Raw genomic sequence first — 21,114 nt, forward strand, 5'->3', positions numbered from 1 at the left:
GTCTACATGGCAGCTTTACCTAAATATAGTCCGATCTGAACCATATCTCAGTCGGATGTCGGGAGGCTTAAAAACAACTTATTGTTTCAAATTTCAGCGAAATTGGAGAATAAATGCAGCTTTTATGGGCTTGAGACCTCTAATCGACAGATCGTTCTATATGGCAACTATATCTAATTATAGTCCGATCTAAACCATATTTGAGTCGGATGTCGGGAGGCTTAAAATAACTCACAGTTTCAAATTAAAGCGAAATCGGATAATAATTAAAGCTTTTATGTGTTTCAGTCCCTAACTCGGGGCATTGGTCTATGTGGCAGCTATGTCCAAATATGGTCCGGTTTGGTCCGTTCAAAAACTTTACCTGCGTGCAGCAAAAAGCAAGCAAATTTCGGCTCAAAACCTCAATTTTTGGGGCTGTAGAGTGGTTACAACGACGGACGGGCGGATGGACAGACACACGGACATCGTTAAATCACCTTATAATTTTACGACGATCCGAAATATATATACTTCATAGGGTTGGAAATGGATATTTCCATGTTTTGCAAACGGAATAACTAAATGAATATACCCCGTATCCTATGGTGGTGGGTATAAAAATGATAGCAGTGGTTCCGAAACAATGTGGCCTAAGCTAGACTTGAAGAGGTCTACCGCTTTGCTGTCATTGGCTAGAACGTCTCAGTCATTGTGTCATTCATGACAGGTCACTGTCTAATCGGAAAACATGCTGACAGATTGAAGGTTACCAGCAAAGATTTTTGCAGAAGCTGTGAGCTCATCGAAAAAGAATAGACTATCGAACACCTTCTGTGTGTGTGTCCCGCACTAGCAATCAGAGGGAGTTCCACTTTAGGTTCTCATTTCCTTGAGGACCTGTCTGATTTAACGGATGTGAACATTCGCAATTTGTTGGGCTTTTTAAAACGATCTGGATGGTTCAACGGAGGGAACTAGAAGTCATATTCCTTCTTCTGTTCCTGTGGTATCACTATGGACGAAAACAGGCAGACTGCCACTTAAATCTTTGTGTCTCTCCGTGCCACAGGTATATACGACATGCTGATATATCTTCTTAAAACAGAATATATCTTCTTAAGACAAGGAGACAGTACATCGGATACAGCTTGTAATTCAACCGGTGATACAACATCAGGGCCAGGCGATTGAAAAGAGTCGAAACTTTTTATTGCCCAAAGGATTTCCGACTCAGGCTCAATTTTTCCAATAACCTCCGATGAATGCATATCAGCGGCAACCTCTTCTTACTTTACCTTAATTGGCTATGACAGAATATTTGTTCCACTAGTCGAACGTAGAATAGCGTTCCAAGCGCCTCGATCTTCTGCGCTTATTCTAAAATCTCTGACACCAACTTTCGAGGTGTCTTCCACAACTTGATCTTTCCATCGGGCTTTTGGTCTTCCCGGTTTGCGTGTACCACCGTGTTTGCCTGCAAACGACTTCTTTGCTGGAGCTTCTTCAATCATTCTGACAACTTGAAAAACCCAACGCAGCCGTTGTATTTTGATGCGTGTAACTATGCTATAGTCGTCATACAGCTCATACAGCTCGTGGTTCTCCATTAACGCAAACTGGTCCATATATTTTACGAAGAATCTTTCTCTCAAATATTCCAAGCACTGCCTCATCTACTTTCACCAGTGCCCATGCCTCAGAACCATACAACAGCACGGGTAGTATCAGTGTCTTGTATAGTGTTATCTTCGTCTGTCGAGAGGAGGCCTTGTTTCTTAACTGCCTACTTAGTCCCAAGAGTAGCATCTGTTTGCCAGTATTATTCTTCGCCTAATCTCAAAACTGGTGTGATTCGTTTCAGTTACGGCGCGATATAATCGAAGCGACGATAGGAAACCTGGAAGGAAGGGAATAGGTCTCCGATCGAACACCTAAGATGAAGCTTGAGGTCGAGTGTGAGGCACAGCTGCCAGCGGCACAGTCTTAGATTGACGGAACTCCAGTATTGCCATCTGGAAGATCATGTTACACACATGAATCAAAGCTAGAGGACAGAGTGGGCCTGGGGGTTTACATTGAGAACCCAGGGACTAAGATCTGTTTTAAACTGCCGCACCATGATACGGTCATGCAGGCGGAGATCCGGGCGATCATGGAAAGCTTGAGGTGGTGTGGTGCTATCCCGAGGACGACTAGTGTGAACATCTTTGCGGACAGTAAAATTGCTATAAGGGCAATAACAGCCAGAACGGAAGGTCACGAACAGTCTTGCAGTGTAAGAAGGAGATTAACGCCTTCTCTGAGGATGGGAAAGGCCGCATCGTTTGGGTGCCGGGCCATAACGGAGTAAGGGGGAATAAAAGGGCAGATGATTTGGCGGTGAAGGCCAGAGGACTGGCTTCAATAAACTTGGTTAACCCGAAGCCTTTCGGGTCGACGGAGTCTGAGTTAAGGGCGTGGGAGACGTATGCGCCTGCAATACTGTGGAACAGCGAAACAGTCGGTAGGACGACGAAAACCCTATGGGGGATCCTGATCGTGAGAATACGAGGCTATAACTGAAGGGAAGGAAGAAGGAGGTCAGTATAGCTATTGGTATCATGACGAAAATCCTATGGGGGGATCCAGATCGTGAGAATACGAGGCTATTACTGAAGGGAAGGAAGAAGAAGGAAGAAGAATCGGTGCGGCAAGTGATAGCATGTGTAGGACATGAGGGGAAGATGATGAGACGTTGGAGCATTTCCTTTGTCATCGTCCGGCTTTCGCGTCTGACAGATACCGGCACTTAGGTGGGGATACTATACCAGACATGAACCAATTTAGGGGAATGGCATTGAAAACAATTACTGACTTAGGTATATTGTGACTGACTTAGGTATATTGTAGTGGCACGTGGCGGATTTGTATTGGCACCCTCTTTTCCACCTAACCTACGATAATCGAACAACAAATGCAATCTGTACTTTGATCACAGAAATATCGAAAAAACAGGAACAAATTTAGAGGTTGAGAGGAGCAGTTTAGGATTTTATTTTAGTTACATGATTTTTTCGTAGAAACTTCTTAGAATTGTATGTATTGGATTGCCCAAAAAGTAATTGCGGATTTTTTAAAAGAAAGTAAATGCAGTTTTAATAAAACTTAGAATGAACTTTAATCAAATATACTTTTTTTACACTTTTTTTCTAAAGCAAGCTAAAAATAACAGCTGATAACTGACAGAAGAAAGAATGCAATTACAGAGTCACAAGCCGTTGAAAAAATTTGTCAACGCCGACTATATGAAAAATCCACAATTACTTTTTGGGCAACCCAATAGTTTACGTTTTTGCCATACTTTACAAATCAACGCGCCCTAAAACATATATTCTTGACCGAGTTGACCTTCTAAGTTTATTTAATCATGTCCGTTCGTCGGTTCGTCTGGCGAAAGCACCTTAACTTTCGAGGGAGTAAGTTAAGGTGCTTAAAATTTTGCACAAATACTTCCTATTTGTGGAATTACAAATAACCCAAATCGGTCCATGTGTAAATATAACTGCCATATAAATCGATCTCCCGATTTTATTCTTTTAACTTCTAGAGTTTGTAATTATTATACGATTTAGCTGAAGTTTTTAACAATGTTTGCTATGAATTTTAACAGATGTGCCAGGTATGGGCAGAGTAGGTCCAAGGCCTGATATAGACCTCATATAAACCGATCTCACACTTTAAATTCTTGAGCCGCTAGGGGGCGTAGTTCTTATCCGATTTGGCTGACTTTTTCTACGACCTTTCGCGCCAAATATTGACAGAATCGGTCTAAAACATGATATAGCTCCCATATAAGCCGATCTACCGATTGCGCTTCTTAAGCCTTTAGAGGGTGCACTTCTTGTTTGATTTGCTCCATAACTTGATACAGCTCCAATAGTATTGCAATTGTTATCCATTATTCCTATTTTGCCTATAAACAGATATAGGCAAAAGAACTTGACAAATGATATCCATTTCGGAGAATATGCAAGATTCAGGCTGGCCGAACTTCACACGATTTTAGTTGTTTTTCTAAAAATTGATTACATTTTTCAGAATTTTAAAGAAAGAAAAACTTCTCCCATAGTTTCAGTTCTGTTGTGAACTTTGTAAAGTTTATTTATATTATTATATACCAATTTTCTTTGAAATGTGATGTTTATACTAAAGCTGAAACTAGTGTAAAATTTGTACCTCCCCTTTGCTGATAAACATTTGTAATTGCATGTGTAATGTATAATTTTAAAAGAATCTTTTTCGAAATCACTAAGCTTGAACTTTTAAAAAATACCTTATTGCCATTGATGCAAACACTCAAAATACACGAACATGTCTGCACATCTATGATGAAGGGTACTTTTGAAAAAATAAAAAAAAAAAAATTAATAACAAAACATCTGCAATTCGGTGGCAAATGTGTCGCGTGCAATGCTGAAGAATAATAAGTACATCATACAGTGTCCGAATTTCATTTTATAAAGAATAATAATAATTGTCCATTCGGTACGTGCCTCCTACAAAAGCGTGCGTATTTCAATAGTGCATTTTTCTTTCCGTCCGTTTTCAACAGATTGACTACGACACAGCAGAAAATAAACAAAATAATAATTCGGATTTGGAAGTGTGGCAACCGGTGCAATTATTTGACATTGTAAAGAAGGAGGACGAGTCGTTTTTCTTGATCATAGAAAGAAGAAAAAGAAAATAAATAAAGCGTTTTTTACAAAAAAAGATACAGTATAGGAATTAAAAAAAATATATAATTGTGATTTTTTTGTTTTTCTTCTTCTTCTACAAAGTGACACAAAATGCATTCCACAGCCTGTGGTGTTGGTGCCAGCACCAGTAATTCATCAACACCTTCAATGCAACAGTAAGTATGAATATTAATGTTTCCACATTTATAACTTGTTGATGATGTTTAATTCAGAAAAGAGAGATGTATGATGATGTATTTGTATTGAAAAATTAAGGCAGAGTGTACATAACATAATTAAAAAAGTTTAATTAAGAAACAATTTAAGGAAAAAGACTTTAATATATATAAACCTATTCTAATACCATTTTTACCTTTTTTATCTTTTGTTTGTCTTGGACTTCGTTCAAGATAAAATATCTTCTGTGATAAATTCAAGAAAGAATTTGTGAGGGATCTGAGACTGAGTCGAGTGGGTCTGGCCGAGCAGTTAAACTGGTGACGTGTATCGTGCGGTCCCTGGTTACAATCGGGACATACATCTTGCACGTCGGCATCAATCCTAGCTCTGTGGGAATTGAGGCGGCTGAATCTGCCGGAACCTAATTGAGCCAGAACCACTCTGGTTTGTCGGGGGAGGTCGATTTCTTCGGGTGCAATGGGAGGCGGTCGTTCTCCAAGAACTACATTCACCCCGTAGCCAATTGCCGCATCTGCTACCGTGTTTGCATGAATGTTTATTTAGATCTGCTTGATATGCCGCTTGATCTATAGGTTCTCTCTTGTAGCGCTGAACCTCATGCTCTAGATCGTATAAATCTACCTTAAGGCTTCTGGGTATCTATCCACAAGATGATGATTTGGATGATTTCTGCGATAACAGCCCAAAAGGTATTGCTTAGACAGTATGTAGTTATGTCTTCGCACTGGTAGGATCTTTGTCTCCTGATGGAGGTGGTTCACATGAGAACTGAGGAGACAGCCTGTGGCAGTTCGGAGGGCGGCATTCTGACTTATCTGGATATTATTCCACTGCGTGTCAGAAAGTTGACGAGACCACACTGGCGCTGCATAACTTACCACAGACCGGCCAATTGCTTTGTACGTGGTCAACAAGGTTTCTTTGTTTGCCAGCAAGTGTCTTGAGGACCCTGTTTCTACTTTTGACTTTATTGCAGATTGCTGTGGCATGTGAGGAGAATGTGTAAAAGCTGTCAAATGTGACGCCAAGTATTTTGGGACACTTGATGGTCGGAATCATTTCTCCATCGACCATCACAGTCAGCTCAGTATTCACCTCACGCGTATTTGTAGTGAACAGCGTGGCTGAAGATTTGGTGGCGGATATCTTCAGATTTCTTGCAGCGAAATATGAGGCAAGTTCGTTGAGATAGGCGTTCAACCTATCGCAGATGTCATCAATGGGTGGGGGGCCTGATGCCATGATCGTACAATCGTCCGCATATGATACGATCTCTATGCCGTCTGGAGGGGGTGGAATGGAGGAGAGTTTAAACAGTGCCGGAGATATCACCCCACCTTGGGGAACTCTCTGTTTCACTCTACGGTGTTTCGATTTGTTATCCCTAAATTCCACAAATGACTGGCGACCACACAGATAATTCGCGACCCATCGTTTTAGGCCTGGCTGGAGGGACGTGTTGGCGATGTCCTCAAATAATTTGGCATGGCACACCGTGTCGAATGCCTTCGAAAGGTCCAGTGCCAGGTCCAGTCTTATCACATGGCCTGGGCTGATTGAAAATGTGAAATGGCAAATGTATGTGGTGATGGCATGCAAAGCTGTTGTTGTGCTGTGCATTCTCCGAAATCCATGTTGATGCTCGGCAAATGGAAATTCTCCTACGAGGCTCGGGAGGAGTAATGCCTTAAGCGTCTTTGCCACTGGTGAGAGAAGGGAGATCGGTCTGTACGACTCCCCCAAACTCGGGTCTTTTCCAGGCTTCAGTAGCGGGATCACTCTGCCCATTTTCCAGACATCGGGAACTATAAGAGTGTTCAATGACAGGTTGAGGACAGTGGTAAGGTACTCAACTCCAGGTGAATCCAGATTCTTCAACATCAATGTAGAGAATCCGTCGGGTCCCAAAGCCTTAGAAGATTTGGCGCCACGGATGACATTCGTAACTTCGCCCACGGTAAATTTTGATAGCTGTTCATCGGCTCGGAGACCACGAATACGGCGAATGCCTCTCCTCCTTGCCCTGTCTCTCTCGGGATGCACAATAAATTGACGGTTGAACAACCTGTCGCATCTCTTCGGATCAGTCACGGTTAACTCGCCAAAAGTGACTGAGGTCCTGTCATCCCGTCTACCGGGGTTCGAGAGTGACTTAACAGTGGCCCACAGTTTGCCTACACTGGTGCCTAAGTTATATTGCTCCAAGTGTTTCAACCACAAATTCCGCTTATGTTCGTTGACTACCCTGTTTATTTCCAGATTCAACTCGGTCGTTTAGTGTGGAACCATCCGTATAGAAATCGATGTAACTTCTGTTACCAGGGATATCGTAATTCCAATCGGTTCTATCAGGAATATTGGTACAGTACTTTTTATCAAAAAGCGGCTCAGGTAGGGCACACTGCACACTGCATGGAACATCGGATATTGTATCGAGGATAACACAGGGTCCGAGCCGCCACATGACCAATGAGAAAGCTCCCTTTACCTCACGACAGTGTTCGCTGCAATTTGGGTAGCAACAATGTCCATAAGCATAAAATGTAACATTAAATTCAATGCATCAGATGGTGTCGTCCACAGTGCGTCTGTGATGCGCAAAGAAACTATTCTTTTGATCCGGTTAAGTATTGAGCAGTAGGTGGACTTTTGAAACGCCGTCCACCAGACCCAACACCATATAGCATTATAGATCTGACAACTGCAGTATATATCCAATGCATGACACGCGGTCTAAACCCCCCAACTTTTGCCAATGGCTCTCTTGCAGGGGTATAGGGCAAGAGTGGCTTTTCTTGCCCTTTCTTGTGCCACAAGCAAAGCAAAAAATTAGTAAAATATTATGAGAGCTAAAATTATAAATAATGCGTAGAAATTCTTGCACATAAGAACATTTTTTCAATCTTAAGTAAAATTTGAAAATTGTTCACTTTCCGAGTTTATATCCGCACGCAAAAATATAAAATGTTTGGAACGACAAACAAAATAATTTTATCACTAAGTTTTTCTTTTATTGTAATCGAGTAACGTTTCGCTTCAACATATCAAACGTTAGCCATAAACATATCCTTATTGAACGAAACTAACTTTTTTTGTTGTAAACCCATTAGAAACTTTACCTACGATAAAAGAATTTTTGTTTTGTTGAAAAACAAAAAACTCTTTAATAGCGAAAGTGTTTCGATAGCCTCAAATGATTATTCGTTTACCGGACCAATAATTATTCTCTTAAAAAGGCTTGAAAAAAGGTGAGTTTTTGAGCAAGAAAAAGCAGTGATGAGCCTACCTACTTACACTATTGCACATTACTATGTACATTCACCAGAAAATAATCCCAAACAAGCCCACGGGCTTGGAAATAATTGCAATTGTGGAATATTCATTGGTATATTCACATTCTCATTCAAAACATTTTTTTTTGACTGACAAAAGAACAGTCAGTAGGGTTGGCAGCTCGGTTGAGTGCGGATGCGCGTAAACTCGAAGAACGATAATTTTTGCAGTAAGGCCTTAGGAACAAAAATGCTGTTATTATGTCCAATGACAAAAATCATTACAAAAACAGACAAATGGCTGCTGGGTACAAGAAAATATATCAAGAATTTCCACGGCACCGGATAGCTGTGAGCACCACACAGGCTGGAACATTGAGGTCCGATCTGTGTGGTGTTAACGAGAAGCTTAGCTGCGAGCTATCGGGCTCGTCCGCAGGTTGCGGATAGTGGAATACTCCATACGAAGGAGCTGCAGCGGCAGTCGCGGACAATAAGCGGTATCGAGCGGAGGGTATCGAGCGGAGAGTCTCTGTGAGAGGTCAGGTGGCACCGGCTCTTGCACAAATACAGAGTGCCTATGATGCTCAATATGCAAGGAGTGTTGTTGGCGCCTTTAAATAACCAATGGCCACCTAGTTACATCGAAATAAACCCAAATAAACTCTGAAAAAGTTTGAATTACCAACTGAGATCTGTTCATAATTGGTAAAAAATTGATTATACTTGTCACAAATTCTCGCAAGAAGTTCTCGAAAAAAACATGTAATTTTATCGTAAACAAAGTCTAATGTTTTTCACAAAAGTATTTTACTTGACGAAAACGACTATCTTTCTACCAATACTGAACGCTGGCAGAATGACCATAAATCAATAAAAAAGCAAAAAATGAGATGTTTCAGCGTGTGCCTCTATATGCTCACTAACTCACACTTTCACACGAGATAAAGAAAGCAAATAATTCGTCTTTTCATGTAAGAAAGCATACTTTGCTGTAAAGGAATTTTTTTGGTTGAATTAATTTTTTATGATTACGTATAAAATAGCCACCCTTTATCACAAACAAAGTTCGTAAAGGTTTTACCGTAAACGAGCTGAATTTTAGTTCAAAATGTGGCAAATTCACGACTTCAACCGTGAAGGGAAATGTTACATAGTTACTAAAGGGTGCTATAAGAGCTATAAGAAAATTTTCTTCCAAAAAAAAAAAAACATAAAATTCATATAAAATTCCATATAATTTTATGTTTGAAGATTATTTCAAGCAAATATTTACCGTCACTGCGCCTCAAATGGTCCATCTGCTTAGTCCACTTTTGGCATACTCTTTTCAAAATTTCGGCCGGACCCTCACAAATAAATGCTTCAATGTTGTCTTCCAATGCATCAATTGAATCGGGCTTGTCTGTCTTTTGTCTGAGCTTAACATAGCCCCACAAAATATAGTCTTGATCGGACGATCTAGGCGTCCAATTGACCGGTCCCGAACGTGAAATGAAATGTTCACCAAACCCGACTCTCAATAATCCCATTATTACGCGCGCTGTGTGCCATGTGCCACCGTCTTGTTTAAACCACATGTCATGCAAGTCAAGCTCTTGCATTTCTAGCAAAAAAGAGTTGCATATCGCTCACAATTCACAGTTACTTTACGATTCGCATCATCTTTGAAGAAGTACGGTCCAATGATACCACCAACCCATAAACCACACCAAACTGTGACTTTTTCTGAATGCATTGGTAGTTCACTTCAAAATCGACAATTCTGCTTATTTATGTATCCATTGAGCCAAAAAATGAGCTTCGTGATTCGTCAAAGAAGCGCGCGACTAACTTTCTTAATAGAGCACACATTTTGATAATAAAATTCCATAATTTGCAAGCGTTGTTCGGGTTAGGGTATATCAAATTCGTCATTCTGTAGGTAACACCTCGAAATATTCGTCGAAGACCCCATAAAGTATATATATTCTTGATCGTCATGACATTTAAAGTCGATCTAGCCCTGCCCGTCCGTCCGGGTGTCTGACTGTCGACAGCACGCTTCCGAAGGAATAAATCTATGCGCTTGAAATTTTGCACGAGTACTTCCTATAAGAGGCGATCGGTTCAGATTGTAAATGGGCTATATCGGCCCATGTTGGAGTTGTTGGAAGTCATACCAGAACACTACGTGAAAAATTTCAGCCAAATCGGACAAAAATGGCGGCTTCCAGGGTTTATATGACAGTTATATCAGTTTATTAACCGCTTTGGACCATTTTAGAACACTTGTTTGAGGTCGCCCTTGGAATTGCGTCCTTTAGAGACTCAAGAACTGAAGATCCGTCATCAGTTAATATGGCAGCTAACTATATCAATCGATCTCGGCTCTTGAGTCTATAGAGGGCGCAATTTCAAGGGTGACTTCCAAAACCTGTGCGAAATATGGTTCAAATCGGTTAATAAACTGATACAGCTGTCATATAAACCCTGGCAGCCGCCATTTTTGTCCGATTTGGCTGAAATATTGCATTTAGTGTTATGTTATGACTTCCAATAACTGTGCCAAATGCGGTCCAAATCGGTCTATAACTTGATATAGCACCCATATAAACCGGTCTCCCGATTTGATTTCTTGAACCCCTGGAAGCCGCAATTTTTGTCCGATTTGGCTGAAATTTTGCTAGTAGTGTTCTGTTATGACTTCCAACAATTGTTCTAAGCTATATCAGATTATAGACGGATTTGGACCTTATCCGTCTATAATCTGATATAGCTCCCATATAAACCAATATCCCAATTTGACTTCTTTAGCCCTTATAAGCCGCAATTTTTGTCCGATTTGTCTGAAATTGAGCATGTGGTGTTCTGTTGTCTTCCAACAACTGTGCCTAGTACGGTCCAAAACGTCCATAACCTGACATAGCTCCCATGTAAAGCGGTCTCTCGATCATCCTTCTCTAAAAATGTACCCTTTGTATTTGAATTATCTTAAAGCACTCAAATCAGGAAGTGATTAGGGCTTCGGAATCGCGAATTGAATGAGACTTGCTTGAGGATTCAAGATGTCATATCGGGATATCGGGGCCTATATCAACATGTTGACCGATACGGATAAAACTTGCTACTGATTTTGAGGGTTATAAAATAGGTTTTTGGGTCAAATTTCTACCAAATCAGATGAAAATTCAGACTTCTAGGGGATCGGTTTATATGGGGGCTATATCTGTATATAGATCGACTGGGATCGTACTAGGTATGAATGTTGGAAGCCATAACGCAAGTCGTTGTTCCAATTTTAAGCCAAACCGAATGAAAATTGAAGCTTCTGGAAGCCAAATCCGGGGAACGGTTTATATGGGGTCTATATCAGTTTATAGACCGACTTGGATCGTACATGGCTTGGATATTGGAAGTCATAACACAAGTCTTTGTTCCAAATTTTCCCCCAAAATGGATGCAAACTGCGGCTTCTAGGCGCTCAAGAGGCCAAATCCGGGGATCGGTTTATATGGAGGCTATATCTGTTTAAAGATCGATTGATATCATACTTGGCATGGATGTTCAAAGTCATAACACAAGTCTTTGTTCTAAATTTCAATCAAAGAAGTTCAAAACCGGGGATCGGTTTATATGGGGTTGTACCAGTTTATAAAGGGACTAGAATCGTATTTGGCATGGATGTTGAAAGTCATAACACAAGTCTTTGTTCCAAATTTTCCCCCAAATTGGATGCAAACTGAGGCTTCTAGGCGCTCAAGAAGTCAAAACCGAGGATCGGTTTATATGGGGGCTATATCTGTTTATAGACTGATTGATATCATACTTGGCATGGATGTTGAAAGTCATAACACAAGTCTTGGTTCCAAATTTCAGCCAAAGAAGTTCAAAACCGGGGATCGGTCTATATGGGGGTATACCAGTTTATAAAGCGACTAGAATCGTATTTGGCATGAATGTTGGAAGTCATATCGCAAGTCTTTGTTCCCAATTTCAGCCAAATTGTATGAAAATTGGGGTTGCTAGGGGTATATCTGTTTATAGACCGACTAGGATCGTACATGGCACGTAGGCTGGAAGTCATAACAAACGTCTTTGTTCCAAAGTTCAGCTAAATCGGATGGAAATTGTAGCTCCTAAGGGCTCAAGTAGTCAAATCGGGGGATCAGTTTATATGAGTGCTACATCCAAATCTGATCCGAAATGACCGATTTGCAATCCCCAATGACCTACATCAATAAGAAGTATCTCTGCAAGCGGCTTGCTTTAAGCGTTCGACCGCTATCGTAAGACAGATGGATGGAGGGACAAACATGGCTGGATCGTCCGAGAATGTCGAGACGATCCAGAAAATATATTCTTAATGTTGTCGCAGATCAATATTTCGAGGTGTTACCAACGGCAAGAATAGATTAGTATAACCCCATCCTATGGTGGTGGGTATAAAAATAGATATCCGTAAGAAATTTCATCTACACCTCAATTTGGCAACGTTTTTTCAATAAGGCCCTTAAAATTTGAAGCTTAAAATTTGAAATTTAAAATTTGAAGCTTAAAATTTGAAGCTTTATCGAATTACAAGTGGATATATGGCATTACAAAAGGCCAAGCATAGCTCAAACAAGTTGACACGCCCAGAAGAACATGCCGTGATCTTTTTCAACACAGTAAATAAGGGTATCAATGATAATAACTTCTTTAAAGTGGGTGTCTCTAATTCCATTTTGAGAATTTAATCAATTCGAAACATCGTCTATCAACTTTGTAAATTTGTGCATTTTCGTGACATAGGTTGTTTAGAAACTTAAAAAATAAAATTTCAAGTGTTCTGTTTTACGTACACTGTCAATTTCTCTAAAGTTAAGGCTTGCTTTATATTACTTTTGTTTTCCATGACACCGTACTAAAAGGCTTTATAGAAGCATTTAACAGTTACAACTAACAGCCTTGTGTCTGATAAAACCCAAAACATTGTCATAGAACTGCACGACATCCCCTAGATATTGAACATACTTTCGAGCACTTAAAACACTTTGATGGCTTACTTAAAAGAGTACTTAGAAGCAACATTAGATAGTCTTTTTCATATTTCGATCCAATCATAAAATAAATTCCCACAAAACAATGAATGGTCGCACATCTCACACACAGTACAATTGAAGTGAAGCATATATCAGTCAGACGGGCTGGCGATTGTTTAGTTCGATGGATGGGTGGCTAAGTACTTTGGCCTCTTCACATAATTCGTAAAGTAAATGAATAAATAAACAAAAAGAACAACGAAGACGACTGCGTAAAGAAGCTCCCATGGAAGTGCTATAGCAAACTGATTCTGCTGTAGGAAATTATCCGAATGTTTTGTAGAACATCTACAAGGGGTGAAGAGTAGAGGTCTTCATTTTGCCTTTCATCATTCGATTTGATTGAGTTGTTCAAATTCAATCAAACAAATGAAAATGGCTAAAAAATGGATCTAAACAACATCCGACACCAACATCCATACCTCAGTCTGTCTGCTTGTCTATGCCATTCTCATACTCGGCTGACTAAGTAGAGGGCAAAACAAAAAATTATCTTAATAAATGTTCCAAACAAATGGGATCAAATGCATAAATCTATTATTTTCGAATTTTTATACACACAACAGTTTCAGTCCCTCCCATAGCATTCACATTCACGCTCTATTCACTCCTCGACACATTGCGACTAACAGAACGAGCGAAGGAAGGAGCAAGTAAACAAATTCTATGGATTGAAATTGAATCTAGAACTAAACCTTAATATGCCATGACTACGTACATTGAATGCAATAAATTAAGACATGCCAAATTGTTCATTTCTGTATATATGTGTGTGTGTGTGTGTAGTATGTCCGCTGGCAATACATTTGATGGATGATGTGTGGAAAATTTCGTAGAGAGAAATAAAAGATTTAAAAATGAAATTACAAATGTGCAAATGGGATTCCGTCATTGCTTACACTTGTCAGAGCAGCTGATTAAAATTTCTTCACCAAATAGACCGCACAGTGATCATTGCACGTTGTGCGTCACACACATGTAATTAGCAAAAAACAAGTAAAAGCATGCTAAGTTCAGCCTGGTCGAATCTTATATACCCTCCACCATGGATTGCATTTGTCAAGTTCTTTACCCGGCATCTCTTTATAGTTAAATAAGGGATAATAGATAAGAATTGCTATTGGAGCTATATCAGCTAATGGACCGCTTCAGACCATACTTGGTTTGAGTGTTGCAGACCATATCAGAAGTCATTGCACAAATCTGATAAGAATTGCGCCCTATAGGGCGTCAAGAAGTAAAATAAGGGAGCTATATAAGGTTATGAACCGTTTCAGACAATATTTGGCACGTTAAGTCCTCTAGAGGCTTAAGAAGTCAAGATCCAAGATGGATTTGTATGGGAAATATATCAGGTTGGAGGCCACCTTAGCGCAGAGTTTCGCATGCTCGCCTATGACGCTGAACACCTGGATCGAAACCTCGCGAGAGCATCAAAAACTGTTTTTCAGCGGTGGTTATTACCTCCTTATGCTGGCGACATTTGTGAGGTATGTAAAAATTTCTCATCAAAGAGGTGTCGCAATGCGGCACGCCGTTCGGATTCTGCTATGAAAGGTAGGCCTCATTACATTGAGTTTACACTTAAACTGGACCACACTCATTAATATGTGAGAAGTGTTCTCAAGAACTCTAGAAGTAAAAGCTGAAGAATTCTAGATCCAAGATCGGTTTGTATGGCAGCTATATGAAAACATGAAACGATATGGCCCATTTATATTGTTCGAAATTTCAAGCGGCTCAATTGGACACGATCATTCTAAAATCTCTGACACCAAGTTTCGAGCTGTCTCCCACAACTTGATCTTTCCATCCGGCTTTTGGTCTTCCCGGTTTGCGTGTACCACCGTGTTTGCCTTCAAAAGACTTCTTTGCTGGAGCTTCTTCATCCATTCTGACAACATGACCTAGAAAACGCAGCCGTTGCATTTTGATGCGTGTAACTATGCTATCGTCGTCATACACCTCATACAACTCGTGGTTCATACGTCACTTATATTCTCTGTTAACGCAAACTGGTCCATATATTTTACGAACAATCTTTCTCTCAAATACTCCAAGCACTGTCTCATCTGCTTTCACAAGTACCCATGCTTCAGAACCATATAACAGCACGGGAAGTATCAGTGTCTTGTATAGTGTAATCTTCGTCTGTCGAGAGGTGGCCTTGTTTCTAAACTGCTTACTTAGTCCAAAGTAGCATCTGTTTGCCAGTATTATTCTTCGCTTAATCTCAAAACTGGTGTCATTCGTTTCGGTTACGGCAGTGCCGAGGTAGATAATGTTACTGACTGTCTCAAAGTTGTGGTTCCCAACTTTCTCCATTTTCTTTATCTGCTCGGTTGTACAAGGCGTTTTGGGAGTTGAAACCATCCATTTCGTCTTATCTCCATTTACTGCCATTTTCCCATTTTCACTGACTCTCTTTCGATTCTTTCAAAGGCTGCAGTTACTACTTCCGGTGACCGACCTGTGATATCGATGTCGTCGGCATAGGCGAGTAGCATGTGTTCTCTTGTGATTAGTGTGCCATATCTATTCACATCTGCATCTCGTATAATCTTCTCCAGCAGGATGTTAAAGAGATCACACGATAGGCTGTCTCCTTGTCTGAAACCTCGTTTGGTATTAAATGATTCGGAGAGATTTTTTCCTATTCTTACTGAGGAACGCGTATCAGCAAGTGTCATTCTGCAAAGTCTTATTAATTTTGCAGGGATACCAAACTCAGACATGGCTTGAAATACCTTTGAACGTAAAGCAGTATTGAAGGCGGCTTTGTAGTCAACGAAGAGATGGTAGGTGTTGATTTGTCATTCTCGGGACTTTTCCAGGATTTGGCGCAGTGTAAATATCTGGTTCATGCTAGATTTACCAGGTCTAAAGCGGCATTGATAGGGCCCAATTATCTCATTGACTTTAGGTTTTAATCTTTCACACAGTACGCTCGAGAGTATCTTGTATGCGATGGGGAGGAGACTTATTCCTCTGTAGTTGGCACATTCCGTCTTGTCTCCTTTCTTGTGTACGGGTATGCTGAGGTTCCAACCATCGGTTATGCGTTCTTCTAGCCAGATTGCGTAGATTAGCTGATGCATACGCCTTATCTGCGTGTTGTCTCCGGTCTTAAATAGTTCAGCGGGTAACCCGTCGGTTCCTGCTGCCTTATTGTTCTTTAGTCGGGTCACTGCTACTTCGACCTCATTCTGACTAGGAGGTAAACATTCTATACCATCATCAGGGATTGGTTCTGCGGTATCCTTTTCGCCGCCAACATCGGACACTAGCAGTTGGGTAAAATGTTCTTTCCATATCCCCAGCATGTTATCTGTGTCAGTTACCAGATTTCCTTCTTTGTCTCTGCAGGAGGATGTGCCTGCACCAAAGCCATCGGTTTGATGGTTAATTCTTTGGTAGAATTTCCGGATTTCATGCAAAATTTCATCCAAATCGGATGAGAATTGTGCGCTCTATTGGTTCAAGAAGTCAAGATCCAAGATCGGTTTATATGACAGCTATACCAGATTATGAACCGATTTGAATCATACTAAGCACAGTTGTTGGAAGTGATACCAGTACACCACGTGCAAAATTTCAGTCAAATCGGATAAGAATTACGCCCTCAAGAGGCTCAAGAAGTACAGACCCAAGATCGGTTTATATGGCAGCTATATCAAAACATGGACCGATTTGGCCCATTTACAATACCAACCGACCTACACTAATAAAAAGTATTTGTGCAAAATTTCAAGCGGCTAGCTTTACTCCTTCGAAAGTTAGCGTGCTTTCGACAGACAGACGGACGGACGGACATGACTAAATCGACTTAGAATGACATGACGATCAAGAATATATATACTTTATGGGGTCTTGACGAAATTAGTATACCCCCATCCTATGGTGGAGGGTATAAAAAATCCATCAAAATACTCAACTGATTCGCCAAAACTACCAGAAAAAAACTACAATATTCGCAATATTAAGCTCATTTTAAAGGATTTGAAATATAAGGATCGTCTAAGAAGGAGTGTGTTGGCAAGCAATACAAAATTACAAAGACTTTTTCACCAAATGTCGACCAGTTCCACCCCAGTAACGAGATTGAGGTATCTTTTCCAATTACACAGTAACAGAGGAATTTTGTTACTTTTTCGATTTTGAAAAAATTTGGTTTTCGACCCCCCCCAAAAAAAAAACTGGCTACGTCCCTGATGGGAGCCAAAAATGATTTGAACTAAACCATACTCGACACAGACAGTGAAGGGCTAAACACATTTCATGGTGTTAAATTTAAGCAAAATCGGTCAATAAACGCAGCTTTTGTGAGCCTAAACCCCTAAATCGGAAGTTTGATCTGTATGGGGGCTATAGTAAGATATGGACCGATTCGAACCATATTCAGAACGGAACAGAATGTCGGTGATCTAAACACAAACTATTATGCCAAATTTCAGCCAAATCGTATAGTAAATACAGCTTTTATGAGCCGAAGACGCTTAAATGGAAGACCGATCCATATGGGAGCTCTATTAAGATATAGATCGATTTCAACCATATTCAGCACTTGAGTCGTTGATTTTAGCACAAACCATTATATCAAATTTCCGCCAAATCGTATAAAAATGTTCTACGTTTGGCCGTGGCCAATTTTGCATACTAATAATGGGTATATGTTCAGATTACAAAAATTTTGTGAGGATTTGTGAACCAAAGGACAACCAATAAAGTCCGGGCAAAGATGTTGACTGGACCAAAACCAATAACTACCCCTAATTTCGTCAATATTGGGTTATAAATGAGGGTTTTATAAATTCACCACCCAAAAATGGAAAATCTGTCTATATGGAAGCTATATCTAAATACGGTCCTATCTATTTGGTTGCCCAAAAAGTAATTGCGGATTTTTCATGTGGTCGGCGTTGACAAATTTTTTCACAGCTTGTGACTCTGTAATTGCATTCTTTCTTCTATCAGTTATCAGCTGTTACTTTTAGCTTGCTTTAGAAAAAAAGTGTAAAAAAAGTATATTTGATTAAAGTTCATTCTAAGTTTTATTAAAAATGCATTTACTTTCTTTTAAAAAATCCGCATTTACTTTTTGGGCAACCCAATATATTCGGTACAGAATGGAAATGCAAATGCAAATGGAAATTTGCCCATGAACATTCCATTAAGGAACTGGGGCAAATTTCTCACAAATTAATAAGTGCTGTCCGATTTAAGATTAGGCTCAAAGAAAAGGGGCCTTCCCTTTATAGGCGACCCTGAACGGCGTGCCACATTACCGCTCTTATTTGGTGAGAAGTTTTTACATGACAAAGTACCTCATAAATGTCGCCCGCATTAGGCACGTTGAAGGATAACCACCACTAAAAATTTTTTTGATGTACTCGCCAGCATTTGAATCTAGGAGTTCAGCATCATAAGCAGATTTGCTAAACTCTGCGCTTCGGTGGCCACCTCATGCATCCCACTGTTAAAAATTTCAGTGAATTCGGGCAATAAACGTGTCTGCTATGAACTTCTGCCTCAAAACAGAACTTTCGTCTATAAGCGAGTTATATCTGAATATTGCCCCATCTGAACAATATTTGGCACAGATATCTAGGGGTCTAGGGCAACTATCTCTCTCTCAATTTCGGCAAAATCGGGTGTTGAATGCGAGTTTTATGATATTAAAAACAATTATATATTAAAATCGCGTCCAGGAGCCGAATTGGTAGCATGCTCGGATTGCCAGTGTGGGAGTCTTGGGTTCGATTCCCACCACAGCACTTGGTCTGTAGCTACTGTGGTATCGCAATGGACTAAAACCGTCTAAATGAGTCTGTAAAGGACTGCTGCTCTTACTTAACCTAAGCCATGGCCCGAACTGGATTATGTTCCTTATGAATGTCGGGGGATCTTATAAAACATTCTGTTTCAAATTCCAACGACATTAAACCACATTTTTGAGGCCTTTAAGATCAAAGTCGGAGGTCCTTCAGTTAGTTGCGTCATATAAATATAATCCGATTTAGACAATATTCGGCATAGATATCTAGGGGTATTAGGACCAAATTTCGAAGGCTGTAGCGTGGTTACAACAGACGGTCGAACACACTAACCTTGTACATTGTCTTAGAATTTTATGACGATATAAGCATATATATACTTTCTGAGATCGGTGAATCGATTTAACCAAAATTTTGTTTGCTACCAGAGCATACTTACTTTTACTTAAATTGGCTATTAATGCGGAAGCGGCGACCCGATAAGATTATCACGATATACTTGAACAGTCAGTCGACCTAGAACAAATGTTCAATCCCCTCGATCTTCTGTACTCCTTCTCCAATTTTTGACGCCAAGTTTGAGGATGTTTTTCACCACTTTATCTTTCCATCGTCCCGGTTTGCGTATACCCCAGTGTTTGCCTTCCAAAAGATTCATCGCTTCTTCATTCATTCTGACATCGCTAACCTAGATAGCGATAGGTTTAACTACGATTAAGTCGCGTTTCTAATGCTTGGTATTGATTACTATTATACCGCTCAGATACACGTTCTCCACCCACAGTGGGGTGTCAACATTTCATTTCGAGGGATCTCCAATATGTTGGCTTGATAGTCTGCTCACAACCTACTGCATTAGCCAGCGATCAAACTAATTATTCTTTATGGTGAATCTCTCTCACAGGTTTCCTTATAGCCTGGTACCCAGCATAGAAATTTTGGTTCTCGTACAATCGAAATACACCATCTCGATAGCAGTGTAGCACTTTGGATCCATAACTCTAAAATATTTACTTATGATCATACTCCTGGTGACCTCTGCTCTCCCACCACCTGGAAGATGCTGATTAGTTTGAGGGGCACAGTTCTGGAACTGTAACAGTCTGCCACTATTACCTAACCATATCTTATCCTGCATGTCATATGACATCCATAGAGCCCCGGCAAAATTTGTTCCACTCAGCGATTTGAAACTTTGAACAATGTTGTCCATCATTTTTAATACTTTATTTGATTTGTAATTTTGGTCAAAGTCAACACACTCTGCCTCAGTGACAATTAGCATTGCACGATAGTTTAGACCCCACCACTTTGATATGAGCGATTCGAAGAAATAATGCGGCCATTAAAAAGTGGCGCACATTAAGTGCGTGTGGTGGGTGAGGTGGTGTCCGGTAGCAAGCTTATGATTACAAATGCCAAACACCAGAGCTGCTTGCACTATGCAACTGATATGTGAGACACACAACCGTTGCAGACGAGTATAAAACGCAGGGACCTTCAGAACACCAATTCACACAAAAACACACACAAAGCACTTGACGGTAATTACCTCGATGAAAGCGGCGGCACTTGCTGTGTGAGAGAAAAAAAGCTATTACAATAACAACAACAACAAAGAGCAGCAAGCAATTGAACATAAGTATTTGATGTTGATGTTGTAGTTGCAGTTGTTGATGGTGTTCTATGGGTAATTACACATAGCAATAATACACAACATACATATATGTATGTATGTATGTATGTATGTATGTGAATGGTACGTGATCTACACATTCTAAGGTAATAAAGGGAAATATTTCATACAGTGGGATATTTGAATAATTGTTGTAAAACTTTCATACAACTTTTATTTTCAACACAACAACAGTTTGACAATATTTTAAGGGATTTGTTTTTCTTAGCATTGGTCCCGTAGGTATCAATTTCGTCCTTAACTCCCCAATACCTTTCATTTAAGCCTCACATTGTCACAGTCGGTATATATAACGGAGTTAGGGGTGTTTTGGGGTGGTCCCCCCAAGCACTTAGGTTAGGTTGAAAAGAGGGTGCGGATATTATGGACATACACCTAAACCATCGAAAAAGAAAGTCTATGTTATGA

At 40.2% G+C, this 21,114-nt stretch overlaps 1 protein-coding gene across 3 annotated transcripts in view; it reads left to right on the plus strand.

The window, feature by feature from the left end:
- LOC106086071 (glutathione hydrolase 1 proenzyme) overlaps positions 1 to 21,114 on the plus strand; it is a 136,552-nt gene that overhangs the window by 3,668 nt on the left and 111,770 nt on the right. For all 3 annotated transcript variants that reach the window (XM_013250593.2, XM_013250594.2, XM_059367456.1), the window contains exon 2: positions 4,803 to 4,876. In XM_013250593.2, coding sequence (XP_013106047.2) covers positions 4,812 to 4,876 — 65 coding nt within the window. In that variant the 5' untranslated portion in view covers positions 4,803 to 4,811. The remainder of the gene's footprint in view (positions 1 to 4,802; positions 4,877 to 21,114) is intronic.

The sequence above is a fragment of the Stomoxys calcitrans genome, chromosome 4, assembly GCF_963082655.1.
Source record: "Stomoxys calcitrans chromosome 4, idStoCalc2.1, whole genome shotgun sequence".
Lineage (NCBI taxonomy): Eukaryota > Metazoa > Arthropoda > Insecta > Diptera > Muscidae > Stomoxys > Stomoxys calcitrans.